Genomic DNA, 22,468 nt, shown 5'->3' on the forward strand with positions numbered 1-22,468 from the left:
GGGGCTGGTGAGTAACATGTTGCTCATGAGCCACTGTTTGGGGATCACTGGGATAGAGACAAGAGAAATAAGTCATTTAGCCACACCATGTTAAAAAGTGATTGGCTGTGAGCTTGCAGTACCAAAAAAAAAAACTATATACATGAACATACGTTCAGTATAAAACAGTTCCCCCTTTAAAACAAAGCTAACTTACAAAAAACAATTTTACAGCATTACTACAGTGGGTAATAAAAAACAAATTTGAATGCTGGCAAACCAATCTTTATGGGAAAGGTGGTGGCTTCTTCCCATAGTCCATTGCACTTAGTACTGTGAAGGCACTTTTAGCTGCTTTAATCATCAACGGGTCATTAAAGGAATCACAAGATAATGAATAAGGACATGGTAATGTTTTAATCAGAGTGGGGAAAATAAGATGGGAGGCAGGCAAATTAAAAAAAAAAAAAAAAGAAAGAAAAAAAAGTAATCACATGTATAGATTGCTTCATCGTACAGTACACAGTTATGAACAGCATTTTCCTTTCTGTAGTTTTTGGTACAGATGATGGAATCTCTCTACATCCGCTTACAGGGCTTTCCAAACTAAATGTAAACAATCCACTAATACTAAGACTTTTAAAAACCAACGCTGACGTGGCAAACTCTAGGTCTAAACAGTTCAAGTCAGACTTGTCCATTTCAAAAAAAACCAACAGCTGCTTTTTGTTTTGTGGAATTTTTTTTTTTTTTTCAAACAGCAGAACTGTATAATGTGAATAACTGTTTATCGGGAGAGGAGGAAGAGAAAAAACAAAATCACATGGCACATTCTCGTTGAGATTCTGTAATGTAAAAACTTACAAACATAGCTAATTAAATAAATAATAAAAAAAAATGAGCAGTGTATTTGTGTGTGTGTTGTGTGTCCTAAAATTCACTACAAGGAAAATGGCAAAATGTCACACACGTATTTACATGTTTGTACCCAGACTGGGTAACTCTGCTACAAAACTCATAAAATACATGGGGAGTAAACATGAAATGTTTAACTCTTATTTTTTTTTTTTAGTTCTAGCAGCTTCACTATCTAATGCTGTTTTTCCTTTCTTGCGACTGCTTCATACCCAAGTTTTAGTCTGTGTCTTCATCCAGTTCATGACTTTTTTTATCATGAATATCCTTTACTAGTAGAACCCGTATAAGCATATTTTCCAAGGTGTTTCGATCCAGGGAAGAAGAGGTGTACCATATCGTGGAGTCAGTCAACGCAGAAGTTTCTGGTTTCAGATAAAAGGCATCCATTTTCTGATTCAGATTCTGTGGGCTGAATAATTAAAAAAACAAACAAAAAAAACACAGATTTCTTTAATATTCTCTCACCTAAACAATATATACATGAGCCAGGACAGTGCCGTTCAACTTTAAAGATGTTGATCTATTGGGATGTTGGGAGTTGACCACAGAAGGGGAAGGGATACCACACAGATGAGCACCAACCATTTGGTTTTTTAGTGTGCTACCACAATTAATATAATTAATTAAGCTGGAATGTCCCAATAGTTTGCAATAAAGGCATTTTTAATTTATGATTAAGTGATGCTGTTCCAATTGAATCCTTGCCTTATTTGCCAGTGGTAAGTGGCCACTGGAGAGCCTGCACCCTGATAAAGAAGAAAAGATTCTATGAGGTTGTGCTGACTATCTTGTACACAGTGCTACCACAATTAATGTGGACACGATCTTGTGGTAACATGGGTGTGGTTTAAAGTGGGTGTGGTTTAAAAACAGGGAGTGGTCAACACTAGCTTCCATTATCGGCCCTCCACTATGTTGGCCAGAAAAATTTCGGCCCTCGGAACCACAGAAGTTGGGCAGCACTGAAGTAGATAGATAACTCAATGCCACTGGCTAGCAAAGATCTGAATAACAGGTCCCTAAATTTTATGTTCCTGTAGCTCCTTGATCTATGCCATACGGTGTGTTGCTAAATTAACGCCCATAGCAATGATCCTCCACATTTATACAGGCCTAGCATATATAAGAAGGCACATAAGCCTACACCAAATCTAGGCAGTCATGGGTTTCTAGCAGCTGTACATTTCTGTGATAACAGTTTACAATTATGTCTACTTTTGTTGATAAACAGCACCCTTAGTCCCTGGTTCTGGGAACTCATGGCAAAGTATTTTTTGTAATATAATCTAATATTTGGATTTTTATGAAATACATGAAGATCTGTTGCACTCCATTGTATAATAAACAATACATCCTATCTTGCAATAGTCAGTGCGCCCTTTGTACCATAAAGCTTCTGATGTTGGTTAAAGGAGAAAAAAAACCCGTACCCCCCACCACACATAGATCCCCCTGCAGGCTAACTGCCCCTCGGGGAAAATGCCCATACTTTATACTTAGCCCTCGTCGCAGATTCTGGCAGCGGAAATTGCGGATCTCCCTGTCAGCTTACCAAGGACCCGGAAGATGGATGTTGTGAAGTCCGCTTGCAGAATCTGCTACGAGGGGTTAGTATAAAGTATAAGGACCAGCTGTTTTTGAGCCTTGGCCCTACATGGGGGGAATCTATTTATAGGTGCATGCCATACCCCCTGTCAGAAACGGGTCTATAAATGGAGGTGACGGCAGGGTTCAGTCAGGGTTCGATTCGGGTCAGATTTTTGTCGACCCGGACATCATTACTAAAGTTTTCCCAACATCTTTAATTCCCAACTATTAAAAGGAGAAGGAAAGCTACTGAAGCAGTTTACTGCCAGTAGATTAGCCACAATAGTGCAAGCTATAACACTACGTTTATTCTACAGAATGCTTTACCATACCTGAGTAAACAGCTCTAGAAGTTCTCTGTTTGTTTAGGATAGCAGCTGCCATATAAGCTCGGTATGACATCACTTCCTGCCTGAGTCTCTCCCTGCTCGCTCATTGCTCTGGGCTCAGATTACAGCAGGGAAGGGATGAGGAAGGAAGGAGCAAACTGAGCATGCTCAAGCCCTAGCCCTGGAGGTTTAAGTTGAAGGCAGGAAGTCTGATACAGAAGCCCATGTGTACATAATAGAAGGAGAGAAATGCTGTTTCTTTTGACAGAGGACCATTAGAGCAGCATTACTTTGAGGGTTTACTGGTGTATTTATATTGACCTTTCTGATAAAGCTTACTTAGTTTTAGCCTTTCCTTCTCCTTTAAACCAACACTAGCTACAAGTAACAATAGCATATACAAGAAAAGTAAAGTTACGTGGTGTAGTGCTAGTATTTATACACACCTTTTGGAGAGATAGTACTCAAAAACGTTTACAGGGCACCGAGAAGGATCAGCTGTGTTTTCAAGTTGCTCAAATACTGGGTCTTCATCCTCGTGCTTTCGTTTGCCTGGGGCAATTTTGTCTTCAAATGAACAATAATTATAATTAAGTTATGTTTATGATGGACGTTCACAGAAAAAAAAACACACTTTACTGTACTTACATTTATTTTACCATGGATTATTAAAGGAACAGTAACACCAAAATATGAAAGTGTTTTAAAATAATGAAAATATTATGTAGTGTTGCCCTGCACTGGTAAAGCTTCAGAAACACTACTATAGTTCATATAAACAAGCTGCTGTGTAGCAATGGCGGAAATTGAAAAAAGGCTATATGGCACAGGTTAAATAGTGGATAACAGATAACACCATTATGTTTTAATGATCTTATCTGCTGTTTAACCTGAGCCTTTTCTCCTTTGTGAAAGGCTGCCCCCATTGCTACACAGCAGCTTATTTATATAAACAATAGTGTTTCTGAAGCAAACACACCAATTTTACCAGTGCAGGGCAACACTGCATTATATTTTTATTATGTTAAAACACTTTAAATTTTTAATGTTACTGGCCCTTTAAGAATAGGATTGTAAGTAGGGATGCAATGAATCCAGGATTCAGTTCAGTATTCGAATTCGGCCAAATCCTTCTGCCCGGCCGAACTGAATCTTAATTTGCATATACAAATTAGGGGTAGGAGGGAAATTGCATGACGTTTTGCCACAAAGCAAGGATGTTAATATTTTTTATCCTTCCCACCTCTAATTTGCATATGCAAAATAGGATTCCAATGTGGTTTGGTATTCGGGGGTTCGACCAAATCCAAAAAAATGGATTCGGTGCATCCCTAATTGTAAGCTTATCTTTTTTTTTATAGAAAGTAATGCATGCGCTCATATTGATTACCTTTGTTTCAGTGAGAGTGCAGGAAAATCAAGTATAGATGTACACACTTCTTCATACTTTACTACAGCAATGTATAAATTATATGCTCATAAAATGAACCAATTAGTTTAAAGAAAAGCTAGTATAAACTTACCCTCACTGTCACAAAGCGATAACACTTGGTACTGAAGACACGCTTTACTTTCATTGGTCAGAGGATTGTTTTTCTGTAGTCTAAAAATATTGCCAAATGAAAGTCCCAAGTGCTGTTCTACAGTTTTTAGGTTGAAATACTTTGTATTGAAATATATCAGGGTAAACAGAAGGGACATAGGAGATTGGGTGCCAAGTTGATTTAGTTGCCACAGATATTCTTCTTCAACCCGTGAAAAAAAAGATCCTAAATTAATAAAAAAAAAAAAAAAAAAAAGAATTAAGAAAAGAATATGATACAGCTGGAAAAGGTGTTATAGTACAGGACCAAATGAAAGAAGGTTGCAGTCAAACAATCAATATGACTTCTGGACATCAGAAGTGAAAGGATAGATACAAATAGAGCCTTGTTCAGCCCTTAGAAGGAGCACTTAGAAATTTTATTTTTCCCAAGAAAGGCAGTGTGGATAAAATGGCCACATCATTATAGATCACTTCTATTAATTATGGAAACAAATTAAATTTATATATTATGTGCACAGCACTGCTTAAGACATGGCACGTTACATAAGTACAGGTATGGGACCTGTTATCCAAAATGCTCGGGGTTTTCAAGACAACGTATCTTTCCTTAATTTGGATCTTTGTTCCTTAAATCTACTAGAAAATTAAATTTAATTAAATTATCCCAATAAGATGTTTATGCTTCCAATAAGGATTAATTATATCTTGGTTGGGATTAAAGGAAAACTATACCCCCAAAATGAATATTTAAGCAACAGATAGTTTATACCAAATTAAGTGGCATAGTAAAGAATCTTACCAAACTGGTATATATGTTTAATTAAATATTGCACTTTTACATCTCTTGCCTTGAACCACCATTTTGTGATGGTCTGTGTTCTGCCTCAGAGATCACCTGACCAGAAACACTGCAGCTCTAACTGTAACAGGAAGAAGTGAGGAAGCAAAAAGACAGAACTATGTCTGTTAATTGGCTCATGTGACCTAACATGTGTGGTTTGTTTGTGTACACCGAAAAATCTACGATCTCAGGGGACGGCCCTTATTTTTTAAAATGGCAATTTTCTATTTATGATTACCCAATGGCACATACTACTAAAAAAGTATATTATTATGAAAATTGTTTATTTACATGCAGCATGGTTTTATATATGAGTTGTTCAATGCAGCTACATTGTTCGGAGGGTTGTTTTTCCTTTAAGTACAAGCTACTGTTTTATTATTACAGAGAAAAAGGAAATCATTTTTAAAAATTTGAATTATTTTTCTTCTAATGGAGTCTATGGGAGACGGCTTTCTGTAATTTGGAGCTTTCTGGATAATGGGTTGCTGGATAATGGATCCCATACCTGTATAGCTACTGTACGAACAGGCCTCAGGGTCTGCTTGCTTTATCGTTTGTCAAAGGAAAAATAATTAGGATAATGGATGAAAAAAATTCACTCAAAATTAAAATAAAAAACAACAGCAGCACTTTACCCAAGCTATAGCACCTACTCAGCTCAACAGAGACAACTGAATGGTTGCTTCTCAAGCAGTAAAGAAATGGAAAACGGAAGTGGAATAAGAAATGTGTGAACCATTCAGTGAATAAGGCCAATGTATCATACAATTTAAGGCAGTAGAGACAGAACTTAAACAAAAATGTTTTGTATATCCCTCGTTATCAGCTAGTTTGGCTCATGATGTAAATGCAACAGCAAGCTAATCAGCATCTGTTTTAATTAAAAGATTTTTAAAAAGCATCTATTTAAAAAACTTTAACCTGTCATTGCAAATCTCTTTCGAATAAAACGTATAAAGAAACTGCCCATTTACAGTAAAATGCCTTACCATCTGGAAGAATACTAGGCTGCCAAGTTCTGATGATTTTGTTTAACTCTGCTCCAAATGAATGGTAGTCTGGGTCAAAAAATATATTATCTTTTCTTCTGCTCCTGGATAAGAACTAGACAAGAAACACGTTATTTAGAAATTTGCTAAAAGTGAAAATAACCAATAATAACAAAACCTTTGAAAACTATTAATAGTAGGGTGTTAAAAAAGTCAGACCTCCATAATAACTGTAAAAGATACACAAATTAATGTATGCGGTCAGTTAGGGCAAGGCCAAAACATGGCGTTTTTACGTTTCGTTTTTTAAAAAAAACTTGGTTGGGCGTAAATACGCAACTGAAACCCCACACGATCATCAACATGCGTTTTTTAGTACGTAGGTTTCTTTTCCTAACATCCCCATAATTCCGCTGGCTAGAAATAGAAAAGCTATTTAAAAATAGAAAAGCTATTTACATGCAAAATGGAGAAGGAATGGTCGTCAATACGCAACGTAATTACGTCACCAGCCTAATACGCCTTAAATTGTGGGAATTTGGAGACAATATTTAAAATATGCTGCGTATTTACGTAACGTGTGGTTTCAAACGTGCAGATCCCATAGAGTCTATTGATTTGGTAGTTTCTTGACATATTGACGTTTCTGCTGAAAAACGACAATACTGGCGGTTTCCATTAGTTTCAGTGGTAGTGCAGTTTATGCGTATTTACACCCGACGGAGATTTTTTAAAAACGCAACGTAAAAACACCATGTCTGGCCTTGCCCTAACACTAGCACAAAGCTAATCTGAGTGCACAGTACTAACATGATGTTGACAACACTTGGAGGAAGATTTATAAAGGGGGCGAATTGAAAATTCAAGGTCAAAACTGTCAAATTTGACTAGGGAGTTATCCAAACTCAATTTGAGTTTTTTAAAAAAAAAAAAAAAAAAAAAAAAAAAAAAAAAAAATAGATTCGAGCTCTGTATAATGCTGATACTAATTTCCGGGGTTCGGCTGCTCTAAGTATATTCTCATGTGCAAGGTTATGGTAGTTATCTGATAGGAACTGAATTAAGTTTTGAAAGCGTGTTTCAGTTGCCCATATATCAAGGGGTTTACTTGCACTGAGGGGGGTTGAGTGGGGAAGGTTTCTTGATAATTTCGAATATTGAGGAAGAAACTAATGAGGGAATGTTTGGTGATGCAGATATAGTCTCTTATTGGCAACACTTAAAAAAAAAAGTGGTGATACAGAGACAAAATAAAAGTGGAGATAAAAATTCACAAACCTCTATCTCCACTTTTGTGCATTTGTCTTTTAAACAGACAGTTTTACGATTTTGCATTTCACACGACATTTTAACGACTTTTTTTTTCTGAATTTGTCTTTAGCTCTTACTGAACCTGTCAGTCAGCCATCAAATTGGAATTTCCGGGGGAGGGAGTTTATTTTATTCATTATACATCATTTTTTTCAGGATATCCTGGGCTTTTTTAAATCTGCACGTTTAAAATAACGCACGTTTGAGCTAAAAACCTTTTACATATAAAATACACTTTTTTTTGTTTTGTAACGAGGTTTTTACACCTATAGGGTTAGACAGAGTATAAAATGCTAATCTCTATTAATATGATAATAAATACACAATGGGGCACCTACAAGAGGTGTGAAATGAACACTTGAGTGAACCAAAGCCAAAGGGTCATACTGAGCTTTACTCCATTTTTTAAATGTTGGGAGAAAATTTTGTTAAAAATATCGTTTTTGCGCCATTTTTATGTCGTTTGAAAGACAAATTCATAAAAGTGTCTGTAAACTGTCTTTCTTTCACTAAAAAATGAAAAGTGGAGGCTGAGTCGGAATTTAGGCGGATTTCTGTTTCTGAATATGGAGAAAGTATTTTACGCCAGTTTACCACCACTTTTACTCCAAAAATGAACTCTCTCCACTTTTGTGAATTCCCCCCTTAGAGCTGAACTTGATTTTTTCACTTTCCTTCTCCTTTAATTTGGTTGGACCATATTAGTTGTACATTTGATGGTCAAGCTCTTTGGGAATGTGATCTATTGGTAGGATAAAAGACTTATCCCAGTTGATTTTAAGACCAGAATAGGAACCAAACTTTCATATAACTGAAAGGGCATTCTGAATAGAGGGACCTGGGTCTAATTTTAAAAAACTCACATGAATTCGAAATTTGACCCTTGATAAATGTGCCTCCCCGCGTAGAATTATAAAGCTGTGAAGTTAGAATACTCCACACATTACTTTAAGTTCATGCTTCATCACGTACAAATCATGTATAGTTGTTAAATGAATGGGTTGTTTCAGTGAAAAATCCTGTAGTAACAACTGTTAAAACCAGTTTAAAAGGAGCCTTGCCTTTTACTCAGGAATCACTTAACTTGCCCACTGACATTAATTTAACATCAAAGTAAAATTAAGGAGTATATTTCTAAAATAAGCCAAAATATACACCTTAATAAACTACACACATTTCAGAATTGGTGATGGAATGTGTCACATCAAGAGAAAGGAAAAATACCTCTACTCTGGCAGGTGTACTTGAACTAGAAAACAATAAAGTTGAAAGGTGTATGTTGTGCAGTCGGATTTTATTATACAGGTATGGGATCCGTTAACTGGAATTACAGAAAGGCCATCTCCCATAGATTCCATTTTATCCAAAATAATGTTTTTAGAATGATTTCCTTTTTGTCTGTAATAATAAAACAGTAGCTTGTACTTGATCCCAACTAAGATATAATTAATCCTTATTGGAAGGATAACCAGCCTATTGGGTTTATTTAAAGTTTACATAATTTTCTAGTAGACAAACTATGAAGATTCAAATTATGGAAATATCCCTTATCCGGAAAACCCCAGGTCCCGAGCATTCTGGATAACAGGTCCCATACCAGTACAATGCTTTTACACATAAAAATGCATGCTCTTTATGGTTAACAGTAATAATGAATGATTAGGAAAGTGTTATTATAGACTAATGTTCATGAGCAGCAGTGCACCTTCAAGTGGGGTATATGGCCCCCAAATCAGTCCCGGGCTAGTCAGACTTTGTAAAATTTCGTAATGTTTAATCAACTCTTTCGCATTTATTGCATAATATAGAAACCACTCACCTCCTGAATCCCAAGACACAGGTAGTAGACGCTGTCAGGTGCATAGATTTCACTGTTCGGCCTGCGAATCTCATTAACAAAGCTTGCCAATAAGCAACTGAGCTCAGCTGGACTGTGCTGAAGAAGTTCTTCTTTTAATTTTACAGACTTTGCTAAAAAAATAAAAAAGTTACAGGCTAAGAAATTATACAATGCGGTTTATCCGCACCTCCTAACAGACCATCACTGCCAGATTATAAAGGAATTGTATATCTCAAATGATAATGGAAGTGCAGAAAATCTACAAAAAGAGAAATATGAGAAGAGTTACAATGTGTTGCCACCATCCATATACTGTAATAAAGATGTAGTTAGAGAAAGTATATTAAGTATATTGTGCAGGTAAAAAATTGATTGGTGATTATCACACAGTTCAGTGTTTCAATTGAAATAAAGTTAGTCGAATTTCATCATGTGTGTGTCTCATTAATATCAAGAGTGAATACCCCTGAATTTGAGGTTACTTAAATATAGTGCTTTAGTGCATGCAGTGCCATATGTAATTCATCTCAGTGGTTCCCTTAAAATTCATATTCAGTGGCAGCAGTCATGTTTTGTGAAGCAGTTAATACATAACATTTAATTCATCGTAAAAAAGAGAAAGAGCACCTAGTTCATGGGTTAAAAACAATTAAAAATAAGTAGTGCATTGATCTGTATTTGGTAGTTGGGGATCCCACTTAATAGCAGCAAAATGTATTAGACCCCCTCAGATCCAAGCACCCGACCATACAACCCTCGTGAAAATCAACTTTTGTACCCAGGGTATATGCAGCGGTAAAGGGAAAAGTGTGACCTTGGTTATGCCCGTGCAAGCTGGAGACGATACTATTTAGTATTTGAAACCACCATTAACAAATAAATAAATAAAGCGAGTCTGACCGATATGCCAAAGGAATTGTGATGCTACCACTTTGTCCTCTCAGAGGCGCCTAAGTGAATTGTGGCCTAATACAATCACAGACAGCTTATACCAAAAAGTAACCGGTGGTTATTGCGTATATTAACAGTTGAAGATTGCATCTTCCGGACCAATGTCCAAGCGGCTCTAACCATCACACTCCCCTTCTCCTTAGTTCACCCGCCTGCCTCATACAGGAGAAAAAGGTTTTTAAACTAAGAGCTCTGCGCCTGAAAATACATGTATGGGATCCGGGCAGAATGATTCGGCGGAATCAGACTCCAGCTGAAAAAGGCCGAATCCTGAATTCAGTGCATCCCTAGTGTATTTAATACATGCTTAATTTTATTTTTTAGTAGACTAAAGGGCAGATTTAATAAGGGTCAAATTGAAAATAAGAATTCAAATTTTCAAAATTTATTATGGTCAAATTCTTATCCAAACTTTTTTTTCAATTCTAATTAGATTTTCGAGATTTATCATATTCTGACCCTTTAAAAATTCAAAGTTGACTATTCGCCCCCTAAAACATGCCGAATTCATGTATAAGACAATGGGAGAGACCCTGTGACCCAATTTTTTTATGGTCAAAACTGTCAAATTCAACCAGGAAATTATTCAAACTTGATTCGAGTTTTTAAAAAAATTCTAATTTGATTTTCGAGATTTATCATACTCTGGCCCTTTAAGAATTAGAATTTGACTATTTACCACCTAAAACCTGCTAAATTCATGTAGAAGTCAATGGGAGAGGTCCAGTGACCAATTTGGAGATGTTTGTAGTCTTGCTGACATTTGAGTGTTTTCAGAGAAAAAACTAGAATAGAGCTTGGTCGAATTTGATTTTTTTTTTTTGGAGTTTTAGATTTTTTTTTAATAAATAACCCCCCCAATCGAATTTAGAGTAAAATTTAATCTAATAGAGTTAAAAAGAAAAAAAACTAAGAACTTTAAAATTAGAACCTTGATAAATCTGCCTCTAAAAGTATAAAGTCAGGTCTGGAGCATTCTGTAGAACAGGTTCCATACCAGTACTTGCAATGGGGTATGTGACAGAAGTAAGGCCATATCAATGACAACTAAACAATATAAAAAGCATAGAAATACATACTGAAGCTTGGTTCTTTTGAGGATAACTCATCGCTACTTGTGTTCTGTGTTTTAATCCAATGCTTCCAAGCGTTTATGCCATACGAATATTTAAAAGGAAAACCACACTCTGAGTGTTCAGAGCTATCAGCGGAAGTTTGGTAATCTAAAATGGCTTTTCTTTTCTTCCCCTGGAAAAAGAACGGCAAAGCATACAGTTAAGTTAAAACTTGCAAAGCAATGTGCTGCTAGCACATTTAAAGGTGAAATCTGAAATTTTACACACGCGAACTCAATAACCTCTGAAATAAAATGTTAAGGAAAACTCCTGGAACTTAAAGGGGTGGTTCACCTTTAAGTTAATTTTTAATATTTTATAGATTCTTTTCAATTGGCCTTCATTTTTTCTCTTTTTTTATAGTTTTTGAATTATTTGCCTTGTTCTTCTGCCTCTTTACAGCTTTCAAATGGGGGTCACTGACCCCCTCTAAAAAAACAAATGCTGTGTAAGGCTACAAATGCATTGCTACTTTTTATTACTAATCTTTCTATTTAGGCCTCTCCTAGTCATATTTCAGTCTCTTATTCAGTGCTTGGTTGCCAGGAAAATTTCAGCAATCCGATTACTGAAATTGCAAACTGGAGAGCTGATGAATAAAAAGCTTAATAACTCAAAACCCGCAAATAATATAAAAGGAAAGCCGATTGCAACTTGTCTCAGAATATCACTCTCTACATCATACTAACAGTTAATTTAAAAGTGCACAACCTCTTTAATAACATTTTATTGAATGTCGACATGACCATACTATAGGGATGACATATAGAAATACAGTTTCCTGTAGAGGAAGTGGTAGAGCCTTTGAGTAGGTAGCAATTAGGGTTATGACCACTGTGACCTGTTTTGAGTCACTATCTATAAGCAAGAACAGGAATGCTGCAGATCATCCTACAAATAAGCCGTACGACACATGAAAGGAGTTTCGTAGCAGCATTCAAAATTATAACTCAACTGCATTAAATGTAAAAATAGTCCCTGCTATACTACAATTTAATCACTAGCGTTTCAACAAACCTGAGATCGGCCTATTTATTTATTAAACAAGAACAGTATTTAGTGTTCAGGTTGTAACGCGAGTGGTAACCACTACTTAAACTGTGACAAATCATAGCACAATAACTAAAGCACCTGACAAGTTTTTAAAGGAATAGTTCAGTATAAAAATAAAAACTGGGTAAATAGATAGGCTGTGCAAAATAAAAAAATGTGTCTATTATAGTTGGTGAGCCAAAAATGTAATGTATAAAGGCTGGAGTGACTGGATGTCTAAAATAATAGCTAGAACACTACTTCCTGCTTTTCAGCTCTCTGTTTCCACTGATTGGTTACCAGGCAGTAACCAATCAGAGACTTGAGGGAAGGCCACATGGATAGTACCGGTTTGCTTCTGAATCTGAGCTGCATGCTAAGGATCAAACTCCAGCCTTTATACATTACATTTTTGGCTAACTAACTATATTAGAAACAATTTTTATTTTGAACAGCCTATTTACCCAGTTTTTATTTTTACACAAACTATTCCTTTAAGGAGATTTTATGTTCCCTTATGTAAGGAGATGTTCTTTGAAACCTCACAGTATGTCTGGTTTCTGTAGTACAAGAAGCACTCCAGTATGACAGGACTGGCAAAACACACAGACACACAAAAAAAAAAAGAAAAATTAACAAACCTTTTTAAAGCACCTTGGCTTAGCCTGCTCCTTGTGTTCTTCTCCAAACACAGGTGGTAAAAGAAACTCATTTTCAGTTTCAAGCTCTTCAGCAGCTGAAAAAGCAATTGTCATTAAAGCTCCATAAACTATATTGAGCCTTTAAAGGGGAATATGAATGGAGAGGAGTTCTATTTTTTCGTCCCTACTCTTTTCTATGTAATATATACAAGAATAATTTCAGAAAGCTCTTAAAGGAGAAGGAAAGACAATTTATACTTTGTGGTGCCAAAAGTTAGCACCCCCAAGCGATTGTATTTACTTACCCGAAACTCTGGGCTGGTGCTCCTATCAGGAGAAAACTGCACCGGCCCGGGGTTATTCCAGCGAACACCACGGATCAATCCTCTTCCGGATTCTTCTTTCAGCTTGTGGCTGCACATGCGCAGTAGAGGGAAAAGCTGAACTTAAATGAAAAAGCCATCTATTTCATTCTACAGCACATGAGTCTGCCCCAGGAAATTTGAAAAGCGAAGAGAAGACGATGATAGCTCTGTGGTGCTCGCTGGCAGAACGCCGGGCAGGTGCAGTTTTCACCTGATAAGAGCACCAGCCTGAGTGTCAGGTAAGTAAATACAACCACTTGGGGTGCCTAACTTTTGGCAGCCCCAAGAATAAATTGCCTTTCCTTCTCCTTTAAAGGAAAAAAGTTCAAAGCTAGACTTTTGATAAAAGCTCATTTAGTAGGGCTATTTTAAAAAAGAAAAAAGAAAAAGTGCATTCAGCTACCAAACATGTATATATTTGTTTTAGCACAGAGTGAGATTAACCATGATTGTTTCTGACTCACAGGATCCATTTTCCCACTACTCCCTTACCTTTTACCATGACAAGTAAGAGATTCTTGGATCTAAAGTCCCTCCGCTTTCCACACAATCTGTGCCCATGCACCTTGGACAGTAGAGGGACTTCAAAGTCCCATAAACCAACAAGAAACAAAGGGAGGAACTGAATAGTTCAGCCCACCTTTGAGTTAATTTTTAGAATGATGTAGAGCAGGGGTCCTCAACTTTTTTTTTTAACCATGAGCCACATTCAAAAATAAAAAGAGTTAAGGAGCAACACAAGCATGAAAAAAAGTTCCTGGAGATGCCAAATAAGGGCTGTGATTGGCTATTTGGTAGCCCCTGTGTGGATTGTTTGGCCATAAATCTGTTTTTTATGCAACCAAAACTTGCCTCCAAACCAGGAATTCAAAAATAATCAGCTGCTTCAAGGCCGCTGGGAGAAACGCGTTGCTCACGAGCCACTGGTTGGGGACCACTGATGAAGAGTGATATTCTGAGACATTTTGCAATTGATTTTCATTATTTATGGTTTGAGTTATTTAGGTTTTTATTCAGCAGTTCTATTTCAGTTCATATTACCCTAGCAACCATGCACTGATTTGAATAAGAGACTGGAATATGACTAAGAGAGGACCTGAATAGAAAGATGATTAATAAAAGTAGCAATACCAATTTTGTAGCTTTACAGAGCATTTGTTTTTTTAGATGGCGTCAGTATCCCCTATTTGAAAGTCGGATGAGGCCCAATTAAATTAACTGGAAGCTAGGGTTAACAGTGAGAAATAAGTCCTCTGGACTTTTATTATGCAAGTTTTTTTTTAAAAAAAACATGTCAGTGTGCAGGATCTACTATTCATCTCCCAGTCTCTTTTTCAGACCACTGCCTAGTTGCTATGGTAAACTAGAACTTAGCGATGGAAAGCTGCTGAAATTCTAAAGCACAAAATAAAAAATAAATAAAAAAGACCAATTGCAAATAGTCTCAGAATATCCCTGTTTATAACATACAAAAGATTTAACCAAATAGTTTTTGCCTGGTATGTAACGAAGGAAACGCTTTGCTATAAAAAATAAATAAAAAAAGCTTTCAATTTCTGGTTCTTTCCCTCAAGAAATTGCTTTGTATTGGCAATAACACATTCTGTCAAATACAATGTTCATGATTATGATTTTTCAAGAAAATATGCAATATAACTCATTAGATCAACATTTAAAATGACAAAAAGTTGCAGTAATGTACCTCTTGGGAAATCACATTCAAGATCTAGATCTGGGTCATAAGGTAAATCAGGCAAAGCAGTCTGAAATTCAGAATTACAACAGTCTTCTTCTGCTCTTTCTTCTATCCTGTCTACCTTTTCTGCTCTTTCGTCGATCGTGTTTTCCTCTTTTGCTCTTTCTCCGATCATGTCTTCTTCTTCTGCTCTATCTTCGATCATGTCTTCCTCTTCTGCTTTTTCTTTGATCATGTCTTCCTCTTCTGCTCTTACTTCGATCCTGTCTTCCTCGTCTGCTCTTTCTTTGATTTTGTCTTCCTCTTCTGCCCTTTCTTCGATCCTGTCTTCCTCTTCTGCCCTTTCTTCAATCATGTCTTTCTCTTCTGCTCTTTCTTCGATCCTGTCTTCCTCTTCTGCTCTTTCTTCGATCTTGTCTTCCTCTTCTGCTCTTTCTTCGATCCTGTCTTCCTCTTCTGCTCTTTCTTCGATCCTGTCTTCCTCTTCTGCTCTTTCTTCGATCCTGTCTTCCTCTTCTGCTCTTTCTTTGATCCTGTCTTCCTCTTCTGCTCTTTCTTCGATCCTGTCTTCCACTTCTGCTCTTTCTTCAAACCGGGCTTCCTCTTCTGCTTTTTCTTCGATCCTGTCACCCTCTGTACAAAACAGAGTATTATATGAAACCGTTCACAAACAGATCACTCAAGGCACTTTGGATCCAGAGTTAATCAATATTACATACTTGCAAGATCTATTTCTTGTTCTTCTGCTTTCTCTTCCTTTACTGGTTCTATTGCAATCACCATGTCCGATTCAGAAGGCTGTACGAGGCTCTTACTTATTACTTCTTCTAGTTGTTCAGTTATTTTTTCAGCATCTTTTAAAGAGCCTGGCAGGAAAATTGGAACAGGTATCTAGATAGAAAATGTATTATTAGTGTTGATGTCACTCAGGGAAACTTTACACCCATTTGTTTTTTGTATAATGAAAGAAAAGCATTGTTTTACTTTTCCCATGGGAATAGTAATCACTTGATGCACACAGAATTTGTCTAGGTGTTTTCTCAACAGAGCAAGGTACAAGGAATTATATGAGGTGGAATGACAATAAATGGATTGTAGAGACTTAGCTCGTGGTCAGTATTGTAATTATTAGGGAAGATTTAGATACAACTTGACCTAAATGGAATACTTAGAGGCAGCAATATGCCATGAAATTGTGGGGGCTACAGTTTCTTAAAACGTGTGCGTGTCATATGTTGCTATTCTAACCAGAAAAATGTGTGTTATTGTAAAATGAGAGTGATATTCATGGACGTGACCACAAAGTGGTCAATTTTTTTTTCTTGCCCTCTATGATTTTTAATTGTTGGAAAGAATGTATGGGGTGCTGTTTCAGGCAACTACATAAATATGCAAAAACAAATACAGAATTTTTGCCTCCAAATACACTTACTGGAAGTGGGATAACTGTGGGAGCTGGAACATTCTGACTGAAGAGACACACAGGCACTGGAACATACACAGGAACAGGAATAGGCACTGGGACGTACTTAGTATTCACATCTTCCTCTGAAGAACAAATTGAAATTTGCTGTTTAGCAAAGGCAGAAATTGAAATTAAAGCTATATGGCACAGTTTAAATAGTGGATAACAGATAACACCATTATGTTCTACAGAGCTTATCTGCCGAGTAGCTTGAGCCTTTTCTCCTTTGAATGGCTGTCCCCATTGCTACACAGCAGCTTATTTATATAAACAATAGTAGTGTTTCTGAAGCAAACACACCAGTTTTACCAGTGCATGGCAACACTGCATTATATTTTTATTACTTTAAAATACTTTAATTTTTTGATGCTACTGTTCCTTTAAGAAAGGCCCTCTGAGTCCAGAAAGCAATGAGTCAACAAAATAACATTAGCCAGTAGAATTTACACTAGCGTTCAGATGCAAGCCAAATTTCATGTTCATAGCAAAACCTGTTATCAGCACATTTGTAAGCTTCAACTGGTTTGCTTTTTATCAAACCACATTCTATTAGATGAAACAAGCAGGAAAACATATTGGCAGTTGCTTTTGATAATGAAACATTTAATTAATCAAATGCACGCATTGTATGCAACTTTACCTGTCTGGGAGGTTTTTGTCTGCATGTGAGGCTTGCAGTAAGTTGCCTTTGTCATGGACAATGGTTTGCACAGAATAGCTTTATTCTTCATGTCTTTTGACATAGCAGAAGATGCGGATAAGCTTGCTCCCTGTAAGGAATATACGTCCATAGACATTTAAAGCTTTAACATTTCCCTCTGTCTTTTTTTGTAATAATTTCACCATAACTATTCTGTTCATTCTATAAGTACACGTTTAAGGAAGGTACCTGAATTCTTGTCCGTGCAGTCTGAGAACCCTGATCTGCAAACAAATACAAACACCACTAAGAATTTTACTCATGTATATATATTTTTTTGTATAGCGCATTTTGAGGGCAAAGCATTGTACAGCAGACCAATATATTTGTAAAACAAACAGGAGGTTGTTGCTATAGTAAATACAAATAAGTAGGGATGCACTGAATTCACTATTTTGGATTCGGCCGAACCCCATATCCTTCATGAAAGATTCGGCCAAATACCGTACTGAATCCGAATCCTAATTTGCATATGCAAATTAGGGGTGGGAGGGGGAAAAATATTTTTACTTCCTTTTTGTGACGAAAAGCCACGTGATTTCCCTCTCCGCCCCTAATTTGCATATGCAAATTAGGATTTGGTTTGGCTGGGAAGAAGGATTTGGTTGAATTTGAATCCTGCTGAAAAAGGCAGAATCTTAAACCGAAACCTGGATTCGGTGCATCCCTACAAATAAGTACAAAAATACAACACACATAAATATAAAGTACAGTTACAATACAGATTAAGTGCTTAGTGTTTAGGAGACAAAAGGAGGGGGGTCCCTGCCCCGTAGAGATCACTGTCAAATCAACTGGACTTGTGTTTTTTTTGAAGATGTTTCACCAGTCATCCAACTGGCTTTCTCAATTCATTGACTGGTGAAACGTCTTCAAGAAAAACACAGCAAGTCCAGTCTGACTTATTTCTACAGATATACCATGACCTGGATGAATGAGAATCTTCACAAACATACTGTTTGTAAAGTTGTTTTCAACTATGTAAAGGTACATTTGAGTAAATGAGGGATACAAGTACCAATTTAAGTTGCATGACAGTGTGAAACAGACTACTCTAAGAAAATAAATCGTGATGCTGTAGTCTGTGAATATAAAAAAATATTTTAAATAATATACACACAAGTCACATTACTGTACATTAGCACACTGATACATATTAGCCTTGACAGAGTAAACTGTACAGAGTTGAGGTGCACTGGAGGCACATCTTGCACAGCAAAAAGTTAAGAGGGAACTATGAAGATTTTCATATACGCTTCCTCATACTGAAATAAGAAACTTTCTAAATACAACCAATCAAAAATTCTGCATCGTTTCTAAAATAATCACGTTTAACTTCATTATTCCTCTTTCTGTCTTCATGCAGTTGGTTGTCAGTTGAATAATACAATATATCTTATAGGGGGGCTTCCTTTCCAACAGATGTATTAGAGCACACTCAAATAACTGATTCCAGTAAAAACAAAATCTAACAAAATAACTGCCTTTTGCACAAATTCTGCATGTAGAGGATTTCTGGTGATTTTAATAGAGTGAGCTCTAATACATCTTCTAGGCAAAAGAAGCCCCCCATCAGATATACTGGATCATTCATCTGACACCCAACTGCTGCATGAAGACAGAATGAGGAGAAACAGATGCTGAGAGAGGAATAATGAAGATAAACTTGATTATTTCAGAAACGGTACAGAATTAATTGATTGTATTTAGAAAGTTTCTTATTTCAGTATATATTAAATTCTCATTTGTGATACTTCCCCTTTAAGGGCTAGTCCACACGGGGAGATAGCGACGCGTTTGCGGTCGCGGCGACAGTCGCCGCGACAGTTTTGTATGGGCGCCTATGTAAAAACGCCTGTGCTAACCACACGAGGCGATGCGCTTTTCAACAGTCGCCTGAAAAAGCCTGGCGAGGCATTTTCAGGCGACTGTTGAAAAGCGCATCGCCTCGTGTGGTTAGCACAGGCGTTTTTACATAGGCGCCCATACAAAACTGTCGCCTGCGCCGGTCGCGGCGACTGTCGCGGCGCTTTGTCGCCGCGACCGCAAACGCGTCGCTATCTCCCCGTGTGGACTAGCCCTAAAGAGTACACAAAACTATCCTTACCATAATGCATGTTTTCAGGCCCCTTCTGAGTTGCCATGTTAGGTTCATTTTGCTGGTTATAAAACCGTAGTAAGCACTGCTGATCACAAAAGTTTTTTACTGCGCCTCTCCACTGTACTTTTTCTTTAAGGGTTCCTTGAGTTTTACAACAGTCACATCTTGCAGCCTGATAGGACATGAAAAATTAGATTTAAAACATGTTTAAAACAATCTGTACAATACAAAGGACTAGAACATAAAATACAAAATGTAGTAAACAGCAAAAGGCCACATCAGACAGCATCAGGCACCAAAATACCCATGTATGCAGAAAGTTACCCATACAGTGTTACTGACTCATGTTTAACCACCACAATTTCCCCTGAAAAGCAATGATGATATTATTATTATTATCAACATTTATTTATATAGCGCCAGCATACGTTGCAGTGCTGATGATAGTGACTTGACACTGCAGCTTTCATTAGTAATGATGCAAACCTTCTGAGATTCTTTTGTATTGACTCACTAATTTCAGTTACCGGTATACAAGCAGTAATAGAGAGTAAATGCAACGATAACACAAGAGCCCAAACTCAAATAGTTGAAGTGGAACATGATAAAGTGCAGCCCTGAGTATCCTTATGATGTGTGATGATTCAATAGTTTTCTTTCGTACTCCCTTGTGCCTATACAGTAAATTATTTTCAAACTTTTATAATGCCAAGAGAGGAGATGCGTGTAAACATAAGCAATACATTAATTGCCTTGCTGCCCTTTAAAAAAGTCAATATTATTTATAATAATTTATATGGTGCCAACAAATTCTGGAGCACCTTAAAGGGGTTGTTCACCTTCCAAACACTTTTTTCAGTTTAATTGTGTTCACCAGAAATAAAGACTTTTTTTCAATTACTTTACATTTTTTTATTGTTTACTGTTTTTCCAAAATTACGTTATTAATGGCCATGTCTGGTGTTTCAAATCTATCAGCTCAGTGATTCAGGTGCAGACTCTAAACTGCTACAATTTTGCAACAATTAGTTGATACATTTCTCAGCAGCATCTGTGGAATATTATCAACTATTGTATCAATTCTAACAGCTGCCTTTAAGGGCAAGGCCAGACTTAGTGTTTTTACATTGCGTTTTTAAAAAAGCTCCGCTGGGCACAAATACGCATAAACTGTACTACCACTGAAATGAATGAAAAACGCACTATGGCAATTCTCATAGGGCGCTTTCAAGCCGAAATCCGCCAGGGGGACGCCAGTATTGGTGTTTTTTAGCAGAAACACCAATACGTCAAGAAACTACAAATTCAATATACTCTATGGGATCTGCTCGTTTGAAACCACACTTTGCGTAAATATGCAGCGTTTTCTAAATATGGCGTCCAAATTCTCGCGAGATAAATGATGCATATACGTTTTTACAGAGTAATAGGCCGGTAGCGTAATTACATTGCATATTGACGATAATTCCTGCTCCATTTTGCATGTAAATAGCTTTTCTATTTTCTATTTCTAGCCAGCGGAATTATGGGGAACGAGAACAATGAGAAGTGCATGTTGGGAAAAGAAACCTACGTGCTGAATAAACGCATGTTAAAGGGCATGTCAAGTCTAAAATAGAATAAGGCTAGAAATGCTGTATTTTGTATATTAAATATAAACATGAACTTGCTGCACCACAAGCCTAATCAAACAAATAATTTATGCTTTCAAAGTTGGCCACAGGGGGTCACCATCTTGTAACTTTATAAAACATCTTTGCAAGACTAAGACTGTGCACATGCTCAGTGTGGTCTGGGCTGCTTAGGGTTTGTCATAAACAAAGCTGCTTGAGTTCTGCATGGCTGGGAAGTAAGGCGGGGACTCCCCCTGCTGTTCATAAGTATGATTGTTTCCCTGCACAGCATTTAGGGACCGTCTGACAATTCCTATCCACAGCAGTAAATGAAGGGAGAATTTAACTGCATACAGTCAGGTTTCTTATAAAAACGGTACACATTTTTTAATTAAAAGTATATTGGAGATAGGTTTCTTTTTCATTAAAGAAAGTAAAAATGGGATTTTATTTTTTGCCTTTACATGCCCTTTAACGTCGCGTGTGGTTTCAGTGGCGTATTTACGCTCGGCCGTGTGTTTTTAAAAACGCAAAGCAATAACGCCATGTGTGACCTTGCCCTAAAGCATAAGTAAACCAATTAAAATAAGTGACTGTAAAATTGAAGAGCGTGTTATTCTAAGCACTTTTGCAATGTACATTCATTATTTATTTTTTGATTCCAAGATATTAAGGGATACCTGTACTGTTAATATGAATGAATTTTGTTCCAATAGTGCCGTCTACTGGTCAGTTTCTTTATTCTTCATTACAGATAACTTTATATTGAATAATTCACAATTTGCACCATAACCTTACCTTGTAATACCATTCTTGAAACTTTTTACTGCATTCCTCTCCACAGAAATCCCTCAGAATGCCATCATACTCTTTGAAAGCCCCCCTCTTACACATCTGAAAACAGTAGTTGCAAGTCACGCATTTTAATCCCAAATTTCTTGCAAAGTCCTGTTTATATAGTAGTTTGCAACCTAGAGAGACAACACTTCATTTAATCAAAAGAGCAAACTGTGATTATTGACAAGTATTTATAAATACACCATGACACTGGAACGTCTGTACATCAGACGTACAGATTATATGCAAAGACTAACAAATAGTATTGGGTACTTATTCTTAGGACAGGGTATATTAACATATCAAATAAGCTAAAATATCACTTAAAAAAAGTGTGTTTACTCTGTACCTGGCTGAAGCTAACTGGTGATCAAGCTTTTACTAGTTCCAGGTGATAAACTGGAGACATTATAAGTTAAAAAATTAATATGTAAGTAACCAGGATCTCATTAGATTTTACAAAAGTTAATTTTTTTTTTACATACGGCTAAAATAGAATATGTTTTCCATGTGTTTGTTGTACAGGTATGGGACCTGTTATACAAAATGCTCGGGACCTGGGGCTATCCGGATAAGGGATCCCAATATGTTGGTTTTGCTTCCAATAAG

At 36.8% G+C, this 22,468-nt stretch overlaps 1 protein-coding gene across 3 annotated transcripts in view; it reads right to left on the reverse strand.

The window, feature by feature from the left end:
* Window positions 1-377: 377 nt before the first annotated feature.
* zmym2.S (zinc finger MYM-type containing 2 S homeolog) overlaps window positions 378-22,468 on the reverse strand; it is a 65,570-nt gene continuing 43,479 nt past the window's right edge. For all 3 annotated transcript variants that reach the window (XM_018250299.2, XM_018250301.2, XM_018250300.2), the window contains exons 11-24: window positions 21,821-21,993; window positions 19,416-19,581; window positions 17,498-17,532; window positions 17,249-17,378; window positions 16,576-16,691; window positions 15,863-16,034; window positions 15,150-15,776; window positions 13,083-13,177; window positions 11,374-11,542; window positions 9,323-9,474; window positions 6,193-6,307; window positions 4,337-4,582; window positions 3,260-3,380; window positions 378-1,306 (exon numbers count right to left, since the gene is read on the reverse strand). In XM_018250299.2, coding sequence (XP_018105788.1) covers window positions 1,114-1,306; window positions 3,260-3,380; window positions 4,337-4,582; window positions 6,193-6,307; window positions 9,323-9,474; window positions 11,374-11,542; window positions 13,083-13,177; window positions 15,150-15,776; window positions 15,863-16,034; window positions 16,576-16,691; window positions 17,249-17,378; window positions 17,498-17,532; window positions 19,416-19,581; window positions 21,821-21,993 — 2,510 coding nt within the window. In that variant the 3' untranslated portion in view covers window positions 378-1,113. The remainder of the gene's footprint in view (window positions 1,307-3,259; window positions 3,381-4,336; window positions 4,583-6,192; window positions 6,308-9,322; window positions 9,475-11,373; window positions 11,543-13,082; window positions 13,178-15,149; window positions 15,777-15,862; window positions 16,035-16,575; window positions 16,692-17,248; window positions 17,379-17,497; window positions 17,533-19,415; window positions 19,582-21,820; window positions 21,994-22,468) is intronic.

The sequence above is a fragment of the Xenopus laevis genome, chromosome 2S, assembly GCF_017654675.1.
Source record: "Xenopus laevis strain J_2021 chromosome 2S, Xenopus_laevis_v10.1, whole genome shotgun sequence".
Lineage (NCBI taxonomy): Eukaryota > Metazoa > Chordata > Amphibia > Anura > Pipidae > Xenopus > Xenopus laevis.